Consider the following 15696-nt stretch of genomic DNA (forward strand, 5'->3'; position numbering starts at 1 on the left):
GTGACTCAACACCTAAGCAACGGGAAAGTCCGCAATGGCCACCTCTGCCCTGCCTCCCACCCAGGCTCAACTGGCCTTTAAGGACCTTGCTGCAGGCAAGCAGGTGAGTCTCAGGTACCTGCCAGCTTTGCCTGGGCTCAGGTGCTTCCTCTGATCTTGTCAAGTGCACTCCATCTGCTTTCATCTCCTCCTGCCGGTCCCCAGCCTCCTCTCTAGGCCCTTCAACCTTCCTCACGTAAGCCTCCTGCCCTCCGTCCACTCACTTGGGGCAGGCCTGTCCTTGCAGCCACCGGCTGTGAAATTCCCAGTCCACCTCCCCAGGACCCACCTTCCTAGCTGGATTAATCATTCCCTCCTCCACAGCCTCAAAGGCCTGTGCACCCCTCTGCCTTGCGTGTGCACATATGTGTTGTCCTCTAGCAGAGTTCTGACCCCCTGAAGGATGGACAGGACTCCTCCCGACTCCCCAGCATGTGGGCGTGGCTTCCATTTCGTTACCTTGTAGCTATCACTCCGCACCCTTGGGCCGTCACATCCTCATCGTATGACCTGAATTCTCTAAACTGTAAGCTGCTTGAACACAGGGAATTTTTTCTCCTTCAGTCCCACATGGGTGACACCAAGCCTGCTGCCTGCTTTGTATTGGGCCCTGTGATGTAATCGCTCACATGTCTGTCATTATTGCCTTGCTCCACTGGGACCTGCCTCAGCCAGGGACTGTCCTGCTCCCCTCTATACTCCTAATGCCTGTCACAGTTCATGGCGCATAGCAAGTGCCCCACCATGATTGCTGAAAACAGTTCATTGAGTTGGAGAGTTAAGAAACTTATTTACGGAGGTCTTGCGAGTGGCTTACACTGAGCTGGGTCTGTCTTCCATGATCTTTCAGAATCATACCCCAAACCAGGGAAAACCAGGGAACTATCATAGAGGAAATGAAATATTGTGTAGAGACACTGCTCTAGATTGTCAGCGCCAAGACCCAAGACCCAGAGTGATGGAGCCGCTCTCTGGAGAGGGGAAGTGCATCCCGTGGCTTCTGCCCGGAAATGGCAGGTGTCCCTCCCACCTGCCGCCTGTTGGCCAGAGCAAGTCACACGGGCCAACTGACTTCAAGAGGGGTGGGCAGGGAAGTTGGTGACCACCAAGACAGACTGCCACGCCATCTGCCAGAGCAGCGTAGCTCAGATTCTAATGTGCACAGGGATCGCCTGGTGATGGTTTTTAAATGCAGACTCTGATTCAGTAGGTCTAGCGGGAGACAGATTTTGCATTTCTAACAAGCTGCTGGCCCATTGTCCCCACTCTGAGGAGCTTTGAAACCTACTGGCCAGACTGAACTCTTTCCCTCTCTCGCTTCTCTGCAGAGATGAACCTCAGCTTGTCGCTGTATCACTTTGCATTGCAAACCGAGAACAATATCCTTGCCTTCAGAAGGCACTTGTGATTTACCTTGATGGTGCAGGGGATGCAGAGGAATAGGTAATGGAAGCCATTAACTGCTCCACACAACTGTGGAGTCTGGGGAAGGCCAGAGCACAGGAATGCTGCAGCTGTTCTGAGAAGCCAGAGTCATTCCACCCAGAGGCCACCATTTGCCTAAGCAGGTTTTGTGAGTGGACCAAATTAGATCTAAATGTGTGGCCTCTCCTTCCACTTTCCCCCCTCAGTTACACCAGCAGGCCAGTGCAGTGCTGACTGGGCTCCACAGAGGCTCCAGCCCCTTGGAGCTCTTGCCTGGTCAAGGTCACACTGCTCCAGGGTCGTTGGCACTCCCTGATTTGCGTGGGCCGCCACCCACTGGTTGACTCACAGCAGGTGAGTCCATGGTCCCAGAGCTCCTGTAGTTTCCAGGGTCCCCTCTGGTTTTGCAGATGAGCTGCTGACTCCCTCCTGCTTGGGGCTAAACCACTACAGGTGGGGCCCAGCCTGGTCGCCGCATGTCTGCGGGCTTGTGGGTGATCTGCGTGGGCCTGACCCGGAAAAGCGTGAGCCTCTGTTCAGCTCAGAATAGATGGTGTTTTTCTTTCTCGTGGTTTTATTTCAAAGCTATGCCAGTCATTTTATATCCTTTCCCAGAAGTTTTGATTGATGGCAATCTGGTCAGCAAGAAGCTGCCAAAGGAATAAACTGCTGACTTGGGTATTGGCGTTGGCTGAGTTTATTAAGCCTGCAGGGTGTGTGTGTGTGCATGTGTGTGTGTGCAGGCGTGCACACACACACACACCCATGTGCATGATGGAAATGTAGCACAGGATTCAGTGGAATTCAATCTGGAAGGGACTGAAGGGGCCTCAGTTGAGTAGGGCAGAGTAGGAACCCAGGAGCTCTGTGCCTAGTACCCACTCCCTGCTGCCTCTAGAGGGCGGAGTGTGGAATAGCGTCCAGGTGTGCATCCTGCCCCAGAGCTTTTTGCTCTAAAGCGTCTGTTTCAGGTGGAACTTTATTTAAAGTCAAACCCCAATTTCCTATGGGCTCAGTATCATAAACTGGATTTCAGTTACAGGAAACTAATATCTTACCATTAAAATATATTTTTAAATGATCATAAGATACAACAAAACACATTTTTTAATGATCATAAGATGCACACATTTTTTTAAATGACCATAAGATACAACAAAACACATATTTGCATTTTATAATTACATAAAAACACTGAAGACAAAGGCTGAATTCTTTCAGTGGGTGGAAAAGATAAGGTTTGCTTGGATCAGACATGATGAGGCTTTAAAGAAATAAGAATCCTATGAAGTCTGAGCTGCACGTACCTTCCTTTCCTGGTGGTTTCTCATGGGCAGCACAGTCGCTTCTCGTTGGGCCTTCAAATGGGGACTGGAACTAAGGTTGTCGGCCTTGAAAACGCCCGTTGCCGATTGGATAGGCCTGCGTGTTTCCAGAGCCCTGTGAACGGGGAATGCGCAGTTGCCATGACGATTCTGGACTTGGTGGCCTTCTCTAAAGGTTCTGAATATGGGGCCCCTGGGTGGACTCCGCAGGGTCATAGAATCCTTTGAAATTATAAGCAAATAAGACATTTTGAGTTCATGTGGGAAGAATGTCCATAGAGTTTATCAGATTCTAAAGGGAATCCATGTCCCCTCCACCCCCATAAAGATGTTAAGAACACTTTTCATGAATTTTCTTTTTTTATAGCGATGCATTTTCTAAAATGTGAAAGATGTCTGCTGGTCCCAGCTTCTAAGGTGGGGACTGAATGTATATCACATGGCGTCCTCACACCCACTTGTATACACACATGTGCGTGAACACTCACATGCAAGTGTGTACACACCTCTCCCACAGACATGGGCACGTACACACACACCCTTCTGTGCCTCTGGAGCCAGTCCCCTCTCCTGCCTCCCTGCCCTGTTTGGGAAATTCCAATACAAGGTTCTTGGTGAGAGCAGACTGAACTTCTGCACCTCGGACACATGGCTGCCAGAACAGGTTCTGTTCCTCGGAGACTCACTAGTCCTCCATCCCCGAGTTCCGGCCTTGGACATGCTGGCAGCATGTGTGTGGGAAGGCACAGGGGACCCAGAGCCACAGGCCTGGATCCTTCTCCTGGACTTCCCACTAACTCTCCAGGCACAGGAATCTGAGCATGGTTCTTAACCTCTGAGTTTCCCGTCGGGTAAAGTCAGAACAGTGATCTTTGTGCTCTGGCAGGGTTGCTGGCACGATGAAATGACATAAGGAAAGGGGGAGCACCCCAGCTTACATCTGCCCCACTGGGGGGCCCTGCATGCTTCCCCTCTGACATCCATCAGAAAATCATATGGAGCCTGGCGCTTGAAACAAACTCCCCTTTCCTGACACTTTGAGTAGGTCTCTGTCATTTCCTGGAGTCAGACGGTGCTTGGGAAGTAGATGGGATTCGGATTGTGGAGGGCATTTGTCCCTCTGGGTGGATGGGAGGCAGGCCCTCCTGGCACTCTCTGTGTTAGTGGCCTTAGACGAGATTTCTGTGTTCATTTCCCAGCTTATAGTGCAGCCACTGCACATGGGCCGGTGGAGAGGGGACTAGAAAGAGAGTTAGCTTCACATTTGCAGTGAGCCTTGTCGCCGTTGTGCTCTTTCTGCGCTTCCTGGAGGGACTTGACCTCCTAACAGGAGGCGACAGCTGCAGACAGGCCAGGAACTACCTAAGTGACGGCTGAGGGGTGTGCTTGTCCTGAGGCAAGATGTATTACTTGGCAGCTAAAACCCAATGAGAAGCAACCCAAGTGTCCACTGGTGGCTGAACAGAGAAGCGGAATGTGGTGCCGATGCCGCCCTGAAAAGGAAGGACATTCTGACACCTGCCACAACATGGACAAACTTTGAGGACACTATGCGAAGGGACATAAGTCAGTCACAAAAAGAGCAAATATAGTATGACTCCACTTACATGAGGTGCCCAGAACAGTTAAACTCGCAGAGACAGAAAATAGAATGGGAGTGGCTTGGGGGAGAGCGATGGGGAGTTGGTGTTCAGTGGGGCAGACTTGCAGTTTTGCAAGATGAAAACTTGTGGAGGAAGCTGCACAACAGTGTGAAGGTATTTAACGCTACTGAGCCATATATCTAAAAATGGTTAATGGAAAAGTTGGAGGTACACGGTTTTTAAAACAATGAGATGACCTGAGAAATATATATAACACATTTTGAGTTGCAGGGACGTGAGCAGGATGGGGAGAGAATATGATCCAGATAGACGATGGTCCATGTTTAGAATTCTTTTGGATATTTTGAAATAATGAGCTGTCACTCTCTAAGGGGAAAGTAGCATCTTTATCTGGCCACTTGGGGCAGCGTCTTTCTGGCAGTAATGGAAGCAGTCAAGAGATGGGGGTTCCAGCCTGGCTCTGAAGCTCACTGGCAAGTGGCTTTGGACAAGCCTCCTCTCCCTGGATTTCACTGTCCTCTGATGAGAAATGAGAATAATTCCTCCCTAAAAAGCAGAGTCAATGAAAGCTTCTGCAGACTCGAGTGGGCGAGGAAGCCCTCTGGGGGCACTGCAGCTGGGGACGACTGTGAGGGCTCCAGATGGCGCTGGCCTCTCAGCCTCGACACACCGCTAACTCGCCTGTGGGTGTCCAGCATCGCCTGCACTGCTGTGCCCCACAGACTGAGGGTTTTCAAGGTGCTTTAAGAGTGTGTCATTTCCACTCACTACGCCAGTGTCCTTGGGCGCATGGAGAACCTCGGCCAAGAAGCTGGTTAGCAGGTTGCAGTGAGATCACGTGTTCACTAACTTTATTAAAAGGCAGACAGCCCTGGAAAGATGGGTGGGCCCAGGGAACCCCTGCTGGCAGGCCGTCTGTAAGGGGGTGGCCTGGCGACTTCCTGGGGTGTTTGTGCTGGGCAGCAGTGGGGTGGGGGGCTCTGCCGGCTTATTGAACTTTCTCTTACCCCGCAGAGGTGGGCTGCAGAGCTGCAGAAGCACGGAATGCGGGGCCGAGGGGGTGCGAATGCAGACCTTATACTTAAGGAGGGCACGTTGGGTGGGCTAGCTCTCCTCCAGTGGGGGCATTGATGGGAAAGAGAGCAAGTACTGTCACACAGTTAGCATATGCCGGAGAGCTGTGCCCTTTCCGTGCCTTAGCTGAGATCCCCAGCAGTAGCACAGTGCGTGGGGTGCTGTGCCCATTTTACAGATAAAGCTGCTTCCAGGAAGAAAAAGATAAAAGAGTAAAGGCATGGAAGGCTTCCTGGGACCGTCCACAAATGGGAAATGTAAGACTCTGTGAGGAAAGCATGGCTGATTAGCTCTATTGGGTGCCCTTCCAGAGGTTTCCTGAACCAGGCATCACCCTGGAGTGGGTTAGTTTAGTCGGACCCCACTTCCTTCTCTCTAAAAAACCAGCAGGAAAAATATGCCACAAACGAGCTCAGAAGCTGGCCGTGGTTGAGGAACCTTGCAGAGGAAGGGGGTGTGCAAGGCCAACTCTCCATGGTGGTGGTTGATGGGTGGATGCAGCCCTGGAGCCTGGTGCAGGACAGGACAGGCTGGGCGCTGGGGTTCTGAGCCAACCTGGGTCGCTCTGACTGGGCAAGCCCCTGCCTCACACCACAGGGTGGCTCTGGAGAGCCTGAAGGAAGGACGCAGCCCCCTGGCGGTGGCGGTGGCGGCAGCCTGGTGCAGGAGGAGGGCCCTCCAGCCTTGGGCCCCCCGGGGTTCATCCCGGGAGGACTGCTGTGCCTGAGGCCGGAGCATTCCCTGCAGCTGCTCTCAGCCCTGTCAGCCGTGACTGTCCATGGGCGGCCCACTCTCCTGGGCACAGCCTCCTTTTGATAAGATACCAGAAAATTTGGTGGGGGATGTGGTCCGTATCACTGTGATCGGGAGTGTGCTATCAGCAGCGTGCGTTCCCTGCAGGGATGGCGGGAGGGACCATGCGGGCTGTGGAGTATGGCTGCCCCCTCCTGAAACCCCCTCATCGCCCCCTGGGGTTTGGGGGCAAGTGAGGAGTCACGCATGGATCGAGAGCCTTCCATCTGCCCTAACTCACTAAGGAGAAGCAAGTTACTCAGAAACATTGCTTTATTAGCCATTATCAGTAACACAGTGCTTATGGCACCCCGTAACTGATGTGCGGGGTGATGTAGGAGGAGGCTGAGGGCACCCCACCAGCCCCCGCACAGCTTGGGCAGGAGGCCACACTGACCCATAGATTTGGGGGCCGGGGGTTGCCTGCAACCTGGCCTTCACCTCTCCCATTCTCCACTCACCCCCAGGAGAGTGAATGGGCTTTTTCAGGAGCTGTGGTGATGCTGGGGCCATCTTTCTGTGGCAGATGACTGCTCTCCCTGCAAGGACACATCTGCCGCAATGCCACCATAGGAAGGGTACACCCACCCTTGGCAGTGGCTGGGGCCTGTGCCAAGGGCAGTGGCATCCTGAGCTCCCTGGTGTCCGAGCTCCTTGATGTTCCTCCCTGGATCCCCAAGGAGGTGCTCTGGTTTGAGGCAGCAGCAGGGACCCAGGTGGAAGCCACTAAGGTCAAGAGGTCCCCAAGACTGCCGTTCTTTTTATTAATTCCTTCATTTCTTATGTATCAAGTGCTGTGATGAGGTGGAGAAACAAGACAGTCCATGATGTCAAGGAGCACACGGTCAGGTGTGTGTCTTGCCAGAGAACAAAGGTGTCTTAGAGAAACAAGGCCAGCTGTAGGCAATGCCACACACGCTGTAAGGGACAGGCCAGTCGTGGGAGCCCGGGCGGTGGAATAAGTGTACCTCGTGGCCTCAGGATGGGTTCTTAGCGGGGAGCATGTGACCGGGGCCCTGAGAGATGGGCAGGAGTTCATGCCCTTGGGGAAGAGAAGAAAGAGCATTCCAGGGGTCACGTGCAAGGGAAGGGAATGCTCAGGAGATACACAGTCCAACACGACCCAAGAGGGTAGTGCCCAGAGAGGAAGGGAAAGAAGAGAGAAACCAGCGAGGGCAGTGAGTCCCTGGGGGTGGACTGGACCCAGCACGGCGGGCGGGCGGGCCCTGGGGGATGGGGGGGTCTCTGCTCTGTGGCTTCAGGAGGGGCTCTCACAGCATGTGCTCGCCCAGCATCTGGGGATAATCAGCCCCAACAGCCATCATGCTCCGCTGAGCCCTGTGGCTTGCCCAGCACGTGGGAGGGGGCGTGTGGCGAGGGTGCAGCCCAGGCAGTGGAGCTGACGCTGCAAACCTGACCGTCACAGGCAGGGCCTCAAACAGGCAGTCCCCGTGGAGGCCCCTGCACTGCATCAGCGTGTGTGTCTGGCAAGACTTCGCGTCCGGGAGGAAACAGGCCCTGGGAGGGCTGAGGTGACCTGGCCTTTGTGGGTGCTGCCCCCTCTCCCCGGGTTAGAGCGAGGCTGGAGGGCAGCTGCGGCCCTGGGCTAAGTGAGGGCCTGGCCCTGGGTGGAGGCCGCTGGCCCAGTGCAGGGGGGCAAAGTCACCCGCAGGCCGGTGACTCCCGCTGGGTCTGCCGCCTGCCGAGAACCGGCCAGAAGTCCCAGCTTAGCGGACGGTGCAGGAGGCAGCTTGCAGCTCTGCCTTCCCTGGGCCTTCATCACTGTTCTTGGCTTTTTCCTCTCCAATCAAAGTGAAGTGTCTGCCCCCTTGTGGCAGAGGCCTGGTACTGCCTGGGCCCCCCTTCCAACTGCTTCCTGAAGGGATGCTGCCCTCTTAGGGGCTGGTGAGAGCTGCTGTTGGGAGAGGAGGGGAGCCCCCTACCTTGGAGGAAGAAGCTTCCGGAGACAGTGAACCTAAAGGGTCAAAATATGAGGTCCTTTCTGAATCTGGGTACGCAATGAGCAAGTCCGCTGCAGCGGAGGGGAGCATCCCTCAGTGGGCAGGGTCTGAGTGGACCAGCTCTCTGGGGACAACCACACATGAGCATCGTTTCTGGGCTTCAGACCTAGGGAGCGGGTGAATTCCATTGGGAATCTGGGACCCTCAGGATTAAGCCTTTCATTCGGTATTTGGATACAGCTGCAAGAAACAAGAGATTATTTTAAATCAGTACTAGTAGGTCTCTGTCTCTCAGAACTTGGAATGTCAAGTCCTGACTTGACATCTTTTTCTTTCTACAAGCTCTTGAGTGCTGTCTGCCTTTGCCAGAACACCCCACAGACCTTGTACCTGCCGTCTTCACCAGAATATGGCCCTGCCATAGCCGCCTACTGCCCCACAGCCCGCCTCCAGTGGGCACTTCTAACAGGCAAATAGTAGGGATAATTTAAGTAAATATGTCACCGCCTACACTGCAGGCTCTGATCCATTTTTCCACTCACACTGAGGTCATTCCTAACTCCACATCAAACCAGGACAGTCAAGCAATCCCAGATTCTCATCTCACTGGGGACTGGATTCCAGAAAACAACCCTGGCGCTGAATACCATGTCAGTGTGGCCAGGTCATGGAAGCGGAACAATCGTGGTATTTCAAGCAGGTGGATTTTACGAAGGGAAGTCGGTGCTCCCAGAATCACTGACTGGAAAAGCTGTTGGAGTGAAGGTCGGGGGCACACTGGATTTCAGGACCAACAAGTTACAGGAATTGCTGGAAATCATTGCTGATGCCTTGGCACAACAGTGACTGGCTCTCAGGGGCAGCTGACGCAGCCTCAGGTCCGCTCTCTGCAGATACCTGTGCCCATGCTCACAAATGCACCTTGCAAACAGTGGCTTCTCCTTGGGTCTAGCCTGCCAGGTTGTGTGCATGCTTCCCTCAGTGGTGGAACCTGAACTGGAATGCTGCTGGCAATAGTATCTGGGAAACATAGTCTCCCCGCTTCCAGCCTGTGCAATACCAGGGCAAGCTGGGAATGTCAGGGATCAAGACACGGTATCTGACACACTTTTAAATATGGGTGATAATGATGGTGCTTCCTTCATATGGCTGCCGTGGGGCTAAAATTAACATTGTGAAGTCTTTGCACAGAGTGGCATATGGTGAACCCTCGATAATTGCTCGTTTGCAAAAAATTGTCAAAACTGAAGTCAGAATGGCTCCTCATTCTCATTTCTAACCCCGGTTAGGAAACTGGCTGCTTGAGCTGCGGGGTCCAACCCGCCTGCCTTGGCACAGATCCTGTCCCTTAGCTACCCGCCTGCCTGGCGGCACATCTTCAGTCTGCCTCATTCCGGCTCGGAGGGCTGGAGGGAGATTCAGGGAAAAGGTGAAAATGCTCAAGGGGAGACGGCAGCGGTGAGTCAGTGAGTCGTCATGGGCACTGATGTTGGATGCCTGCTCTGCCGACGGGACGACTTCATCTCAGAGGGACCACAGGCCAGCAGAGGCTAGCAGGGTCCCTCAGGAAAACACAAGGCAGGGCCCCACGTTGCATCGGTGAAGCCGGGTGGGTCTCTGGCCTTGTGCTCAGGTACTCCAAGCAGCCTGCAGCAAGGAAGAACCAGGGCACAGCTGAAGTCCAATGGGGAAGGAGACAAATGAGGGTCCGTGGGGAACAAGCCTATTTCCTGATCTGTCTCCTGCCCCAAATAGCTCTGCTCTCCTCCCCAACTGGTGTTTACGTGTCTGATTCTTTCTCTGGCAGCAGATGCCACCAGGCCTTAAACTAGGTCACAGAGGGCAGTGACGAGCCTGCCCAGGTCCTCAGGCCACGTCCTCCCCTGACCTCACTCCCCAGGCCTGCGGTGGCTGAGGCCGGAGCCCAGGTCACCTGAGGCACAGGGCATGGAGATCCGGCCCAGAAGGACCCACTGGGAAGTCCTGCATGTCCCAGGCCACCAGGCCCACCTGCCTCGCAGCCCCACCTCCCGTCCCTCCTCCTTGGGACCACGTCTGCCCAGCACCCCGTCCTGACGGCCCCTTTCTCTCCACAGGTTCTTTCAGAGCATGGCTATGGCCCGATCACAACCGACGTCCGGGAGGGGCAGCCCTTCTACTACGCAGAGGATTACCACCAGCAGTACCTGAGCAAGAACCCCGACGGATACTGCGGCCTTGGGGGCACTGGAGTGTCTTGTCCATTGGGTATTAAAAAATAATTTCTCCCTATGTGGCCGGCCCTTGAGGTCACAGCAGAAACGCTTTCAACAAATTGAGCAATTCTTTTCTGGCCCACATCGGTGGCTTTTTGGAGTATGCAGGGCACAGAGGCACTCCTCAAAATGTTCATTGAGGTACGATTTACAAAAAGTGCAATGACAAGTTGATAACATGTCATTTATCTTCTGATAAGTTCTGGGGGGGGTGGAGCTGTGATATTTGCGGGGCCACTTGGAGCCTGAATGAGGATCATGGAGGCACTGTCACCCTTGTGCCTGCAGCTGCCTTGGAAGCTAGGGAATGAAGCTGAAGATCGCTGGGAAGGGCAGGGAATGTTGGAAATCCTTTATCTGTGCCCTGGTCCCCCTCTCATGCCCTCCTGCCCTCCAGTGCCTTAAAATTTGTAAGCATTGACAGCCTCAGTGAATCATTCACTTTGCTCTCTTGATCCTGTACACGTGTGAGGGTCTTCCCCTCCCTTTTCAGCCCTCCTGGGGCAGAGAAAAGATGTGAGTTTCGCTTAATGAATTCCAATGCTTTGCTTAGAGCTATGAGAAATGCATGTTCTAATAAAAATCTAGAACCTGATAATACAAGCTGCCTGCTGTCTCTCCTGTCTGTTACTTGTGTAGGTAGGATATTTCTAAGTATTATAAGACAAAAGCTTCAAAATGGCTTTCCCCAGCATGGGAGATAGGATTGAAATTTTGGGAGAACAGGTATGCCTCTAACTCCTTGCAGCTTTAGTGAGAATCGTGGTTTCTACACACCTGTACAGCTGTGCCTGGGGAATAGGCCAGGAGATAGCAGATGTGCAAACACTGCCCTGAGAATCCTTGTATCCCAGACAAGGAGTGGGGGACCCAAGCAAAAAACATGAAGGCACGTGAATAAGCAAGATCGTTGCAGGCCCTGACCAGACATGAAGGTGGTAAATGGGATACGTTGTGTCTGGAGGCTGCAGAGTCGGCTGTGCGCTGTTTTAGCTCCTGTTGGTCAGGGAAGTGAAACAGTGAAACTTGATAACTGAAGGGTCTGAATGTCACAAAGAGAAACATAGAAGCTACTGGGAGAGAGCAGAGCTTTAGGGGCAGAAGAGTTAGAAATAGATATTGTTCCCCATGGATTTAGCCCATTTCTTTCTTTTCCCTCCTGGATTTGTGCTGGGTCTTAAGCACATCAAGAATATCTAAGTGGAGTAGATCTACTCACTGTCAGCACCCCCATTTTTGGGGGGATTGAAGATTGTTTTCCAAATGGAAGAGCTGGGAAGTATAAATGGCCCAAGACGGGGCACTTTATAGTGTTTGAGAAGCAGAAAGGCCAGCGGAGCTGGAACAATATGAATGAGGAAGGGTGCTGGACAGAGATCTCAGGAAGACCCTCAGGAAGACCCAGATCACGTAGAATCTTCTAAGAGATGTTAATGGGATTTTTGTTTGTTTACTTCATTTAATTGGTGGCCATTGGAGAATTGTAAAGTTTCACCTTTTTTGTCTAGGCTGAGCAACTCAGTGGAAGGTGGTGTTACTTGTGAGAGAGTAGGTTGGGGGGGAGAGAAGAGAATGAATCAATCAGTTCTGGACACACAAAATTTGAGACGCTTCTTGTGCGTCCTCATGGAAACATCAAGTGGGGCAATTTGCTGGGTGGGTCTGCAGCTTGGGAGGGACCTGAGGAAGAGAAATTTGGGAATGATATTGGTGGCTGTGGAACTAGTTGAGATGATTTGGGGAAAGAATGTAGAGAGAAGGGGTCTGAGGATTGAATGCTGGGGATTCTAATAGAGATCTGCTGACAGGGGAGCAAGGGACCTGAGAAGTGACACTTGAGGGAGGTGCCTGAAAGAAATGTGTTCTCCCAGGGAAAACTAGGCCAGAGATACACCCCCAAAGCTGGGCGATCTGAACGATGCAGAAGAGACATGCAGATGGTACATCATGAATCTGGGAAAAATTTAGGCCAACTTTCTTCTGTACTCAGATCAGGACAAAATAAAAAATGACAGGGAAGCCAGGTCCTTTCAAGGAAGGACCTTGTGGCATAGCAAGAGGTAAATACTCTGAATCTTGCCCTAAGCCTTTCCCAGAGGGAACTGGGGGCTTTTTACAAGGTGCCTCTTTGCTAGAGAGATGGAAATAACCAAGGCCGCCTCGAGTTATCACATGCTGGCTCCAAGCTGATGCGCTGCAGGCCTGAGATGCCTCCGTGGTCTGCTGAGCAGGGTGGGGGTTTACAAAGACCACATAATAGTGTCTTGTTCCAAGTCTATCTCGTAGCAGGTCTGGTGGATCTGAATAGCAAATTTGAGGTCTTTCGTCACTCCCAGGATGCCTAGTGTGTATTAATCATGTCTCTAGCTTCTGTAAACCTGATGCTTTAACATCTCCCCAAATGCATATGTCAGCCACGCCTTGTCCGGACAACCACATAATATGCCCCAGTCACTGGCCTTGGCCTCCCTCCTCCCTCGGCACTCTGCTTCTGCCTGGGAGGAGTCCTCGCAGTGGCACTTTTCCAAATACGCACCGGCCAGTCCAGAGCTCACACTGCCAGTTCATCTCCTTACGGGCTTGCACACCCTGGACCACTGACCACCTGCCCTTAATCACCTCAGGGCTGCCAGGTAACAGACAACGGGGAAGAGCTCTTGTGGCCAGAGCCCCGTGAGTCAGTCAGACAGCCAAGTCTAAGCCTGCTTCCCTGCCTCGCCTGTTCCTTCCCGTGGAAACCACAATAAAGACTCGGGTCCCCAGGTGCCGCATGTTCCTCTGCGTCCTGATAGACTCCAGTGCCCGCCTCCTTTTTATCTTTTTAATGCAGTCACCTTAAGTTCTGATGGCCTTATCACACCCAAATAATAATAAAAAGTACTGGAACATAATGAAGACAGATATACCTAATAACTGACAAAATCTGCATTTTAGTTCCCTGATCGTGGAATAAAAATCCCAATACTACTCCACTCCCTAGATAGTAACTAAAAACTAATGCCTTATCTCTGGGAGAATTTGAGATGGTAATGGTACCAGTGGTAAACCTGCATGGTTCAGAGGGGGAGACTGGTACACATTCCCCCTTTGGTCCCCAGTTTAGCAGATGATAAAGCTACACGGGTCTTGGCGAATGAATGTAAATTATTACACACTTAGTGAGGTGGATTGGCCGATCACTTCAGGGACCCAGGTGCAGTATATTTACTGGAACAAGTTAGTAGAGCCACTGGCACCTACTGTGTAGATATTCACCCAGCAAATACTTTCTTTTCTATCCTTATGAGTAAAGACACTCAGAAGCAGTTTGCCTGTTATACAGGATATGGTATATGACTTAGAGCTTCATCGAATGATTGGTGCTGTCTCCCCTTGACCCAGAATGTATAGGTCCAGGAACCAAGACATGGAAGTCAGAGTGATCCAGCTCATCAAAACACTAATTCATTGGAGAAATTTTTGCTTCATATCCCTGACTTTGGACTCAATAGGTTGAAGGTTCTAGTGGCCAGGGGATCGGTGCTTCCATTAGGAAGCACATTCGTGATTGCCTTTAAACTTGAAATAGAAGCTCCCTCCTGGGCAGTGTCTGGCTTCTCATGTTGATGAACCAATAAACAGGTAAGGGAGTTGCTGTTTTGGTGGAGGTGAATGACCTCAACTCTCAAGGAGAAACGGTGGGAGCAAGGATTAGATGTGGGTCCCTGGACACACTGGGAGAAAAGATTTGGTTCTCCCACAGGCAAAGTGCCCTGCCCATCTGACTGGGCTGGCAGAGAGCAATGGGTAATAAAAGAAGGAAACTATGTTATCAATTTAGGTGTCATGTTCTATTGTAGGGACATTAATTTTCCTCTGCCTTCCATTTTACCCCACTACCTTATATGAAGACTGCTGGTGGCAGTTCGTTTTGCTGCAAACATGGCCAAATTGACAAATGATGAATTTGGTAATGTTTGGGAGCATGAATTCTTTACCCAGACAGAATATAAAGGCAGATGTGTATGTTGAAAGACAAAGAGGTAATGTTATGGCTGGCATGTTTGCTATCCCCCAAATTCATAAGCTGAACCCCTAAAGCCCGATGGGATGGAATTAGGAGATGGGGCCTTTAGGAGGTAACTAGGTTTAGGTTAGGAATTAAGTTCAGATGAAGCCGTGAGGGTGGAGCCCCGTGATGGCATTAATCGCCGTATCACGAGAGAAAAAGGAGCTCGCTTGCTTGGCCGTCTGAAGACACAGCGAGAAGGTGGCTGTCTACAAGCTAGGAGGTGGATTTTTGGATGCAGATCTAAGTCATGTGCCATATCCTGTATAACAGCATCTTAAATTTGTAGCAGTTGCCACCAAGCTTATGTAGTAGTCAAGGCTTCAGGAGACCATTCCACAATGTTGTCAAGCCAACTGCTTCTGTGTGATGGGAAATATGCTAAGATGAGTACATTCAGTGAACAGAAACCCATTTCCACATTTCCTTCATTGTAAGTCCTCTAATTAGAGGTGCCTGGTGAGGGTCCCTAACAATGATGTAACATACTGTAATTTCACATAGGAGCTAAAGGAGCCCCATGAGTAGTCATGCAAATGTACTTGTGGAAGATGTGCCCATCCTGTGAGCACAGATCATGTTCTCCTCCATGGTAGGGTGTAAAATAACATGCCACCAAGTGACCGGCTAGTCCCTCCAACCTCCACACACATACCATGCCATGGGTACGTAGGGCCATACTCGGGGCATTATTCTTTGGCTACTCAAACCAGGGGGCAGCAGCTTCAGACTTAGTGAGTCTGTGTGTCCGAGTTCAGGTACAGCTTTCAAGCCTACCATGTGGCCACTTTGTTCATGAACCCACTGAGTAAGCCCCAGGCAGCTGGGGAAGGGGGCTGGTGCACACAGGCTGGAGAATCTCACCACTTGCTTACTGAGTCCAGATTAGAAAGTTTCTGGTAGATACGTGGAACACAAGTACTTTCATATTTGTGCCTAATCCAAGAGAATTATGCATATCGTTTCCCCCTAGACCTCACTGTCATCAATCTTTCAATTTTCTTTTTTTTCCTATTCCCTGACCACTAGCCATTGCACATACATCAGTGTAGATCAGATCTGTGGTTATCTGTCCTTCCACATCAAATACTAACCAAATGTGCTGCTCAAACTCTTGCCTGTTGGGAGACTTCTCAGCACTGTCATTCAGGGAAGACCAAGTGGTGCGGCCTC

General features: G+C 51.7%; 1 protein-coding gene across 16 annotated transcripts in view; it reads left to right on the top strand.

The window, feature by feature from the left end:
• The window catches only part of MSRA (methionine sulfoxide reductase A), a 357530-nt gene extending 346446 nt beyond the window's left edge, over positions 1-11084 (top strand). For all 16 annotated transcript variants that reach the window (XM_073232766.1, XM_036998852.2, XM_036998851.2 and 13 more), the window contains one exon: positions 10317-11084. In XM_073232766.1, coding sequence (XP_073088867.1) covers positions 10317-10481 — 165 coding nt within the window. In that variant the 3' untranslated portion in view covers positions 10482-11084. The remainder of the gene's footprint in view (positions 1-10316) is intronic.
• The last annotated feature ends 4612 nt before the right edge of the window (positions 11085-15696 follow it).

This window comes from Manis javanica, chromosome 3, assembly GCF_040802235.1.
Source record: "Manis javanica isolate MJ-LG chromosome 3, MJ_LKY, whole genome shotgun sequence".
NCBI lineage: Eukaryota > Metazoa > Chordata > Mammalia > Pholidota > Manidae > Manis > Manis javanica.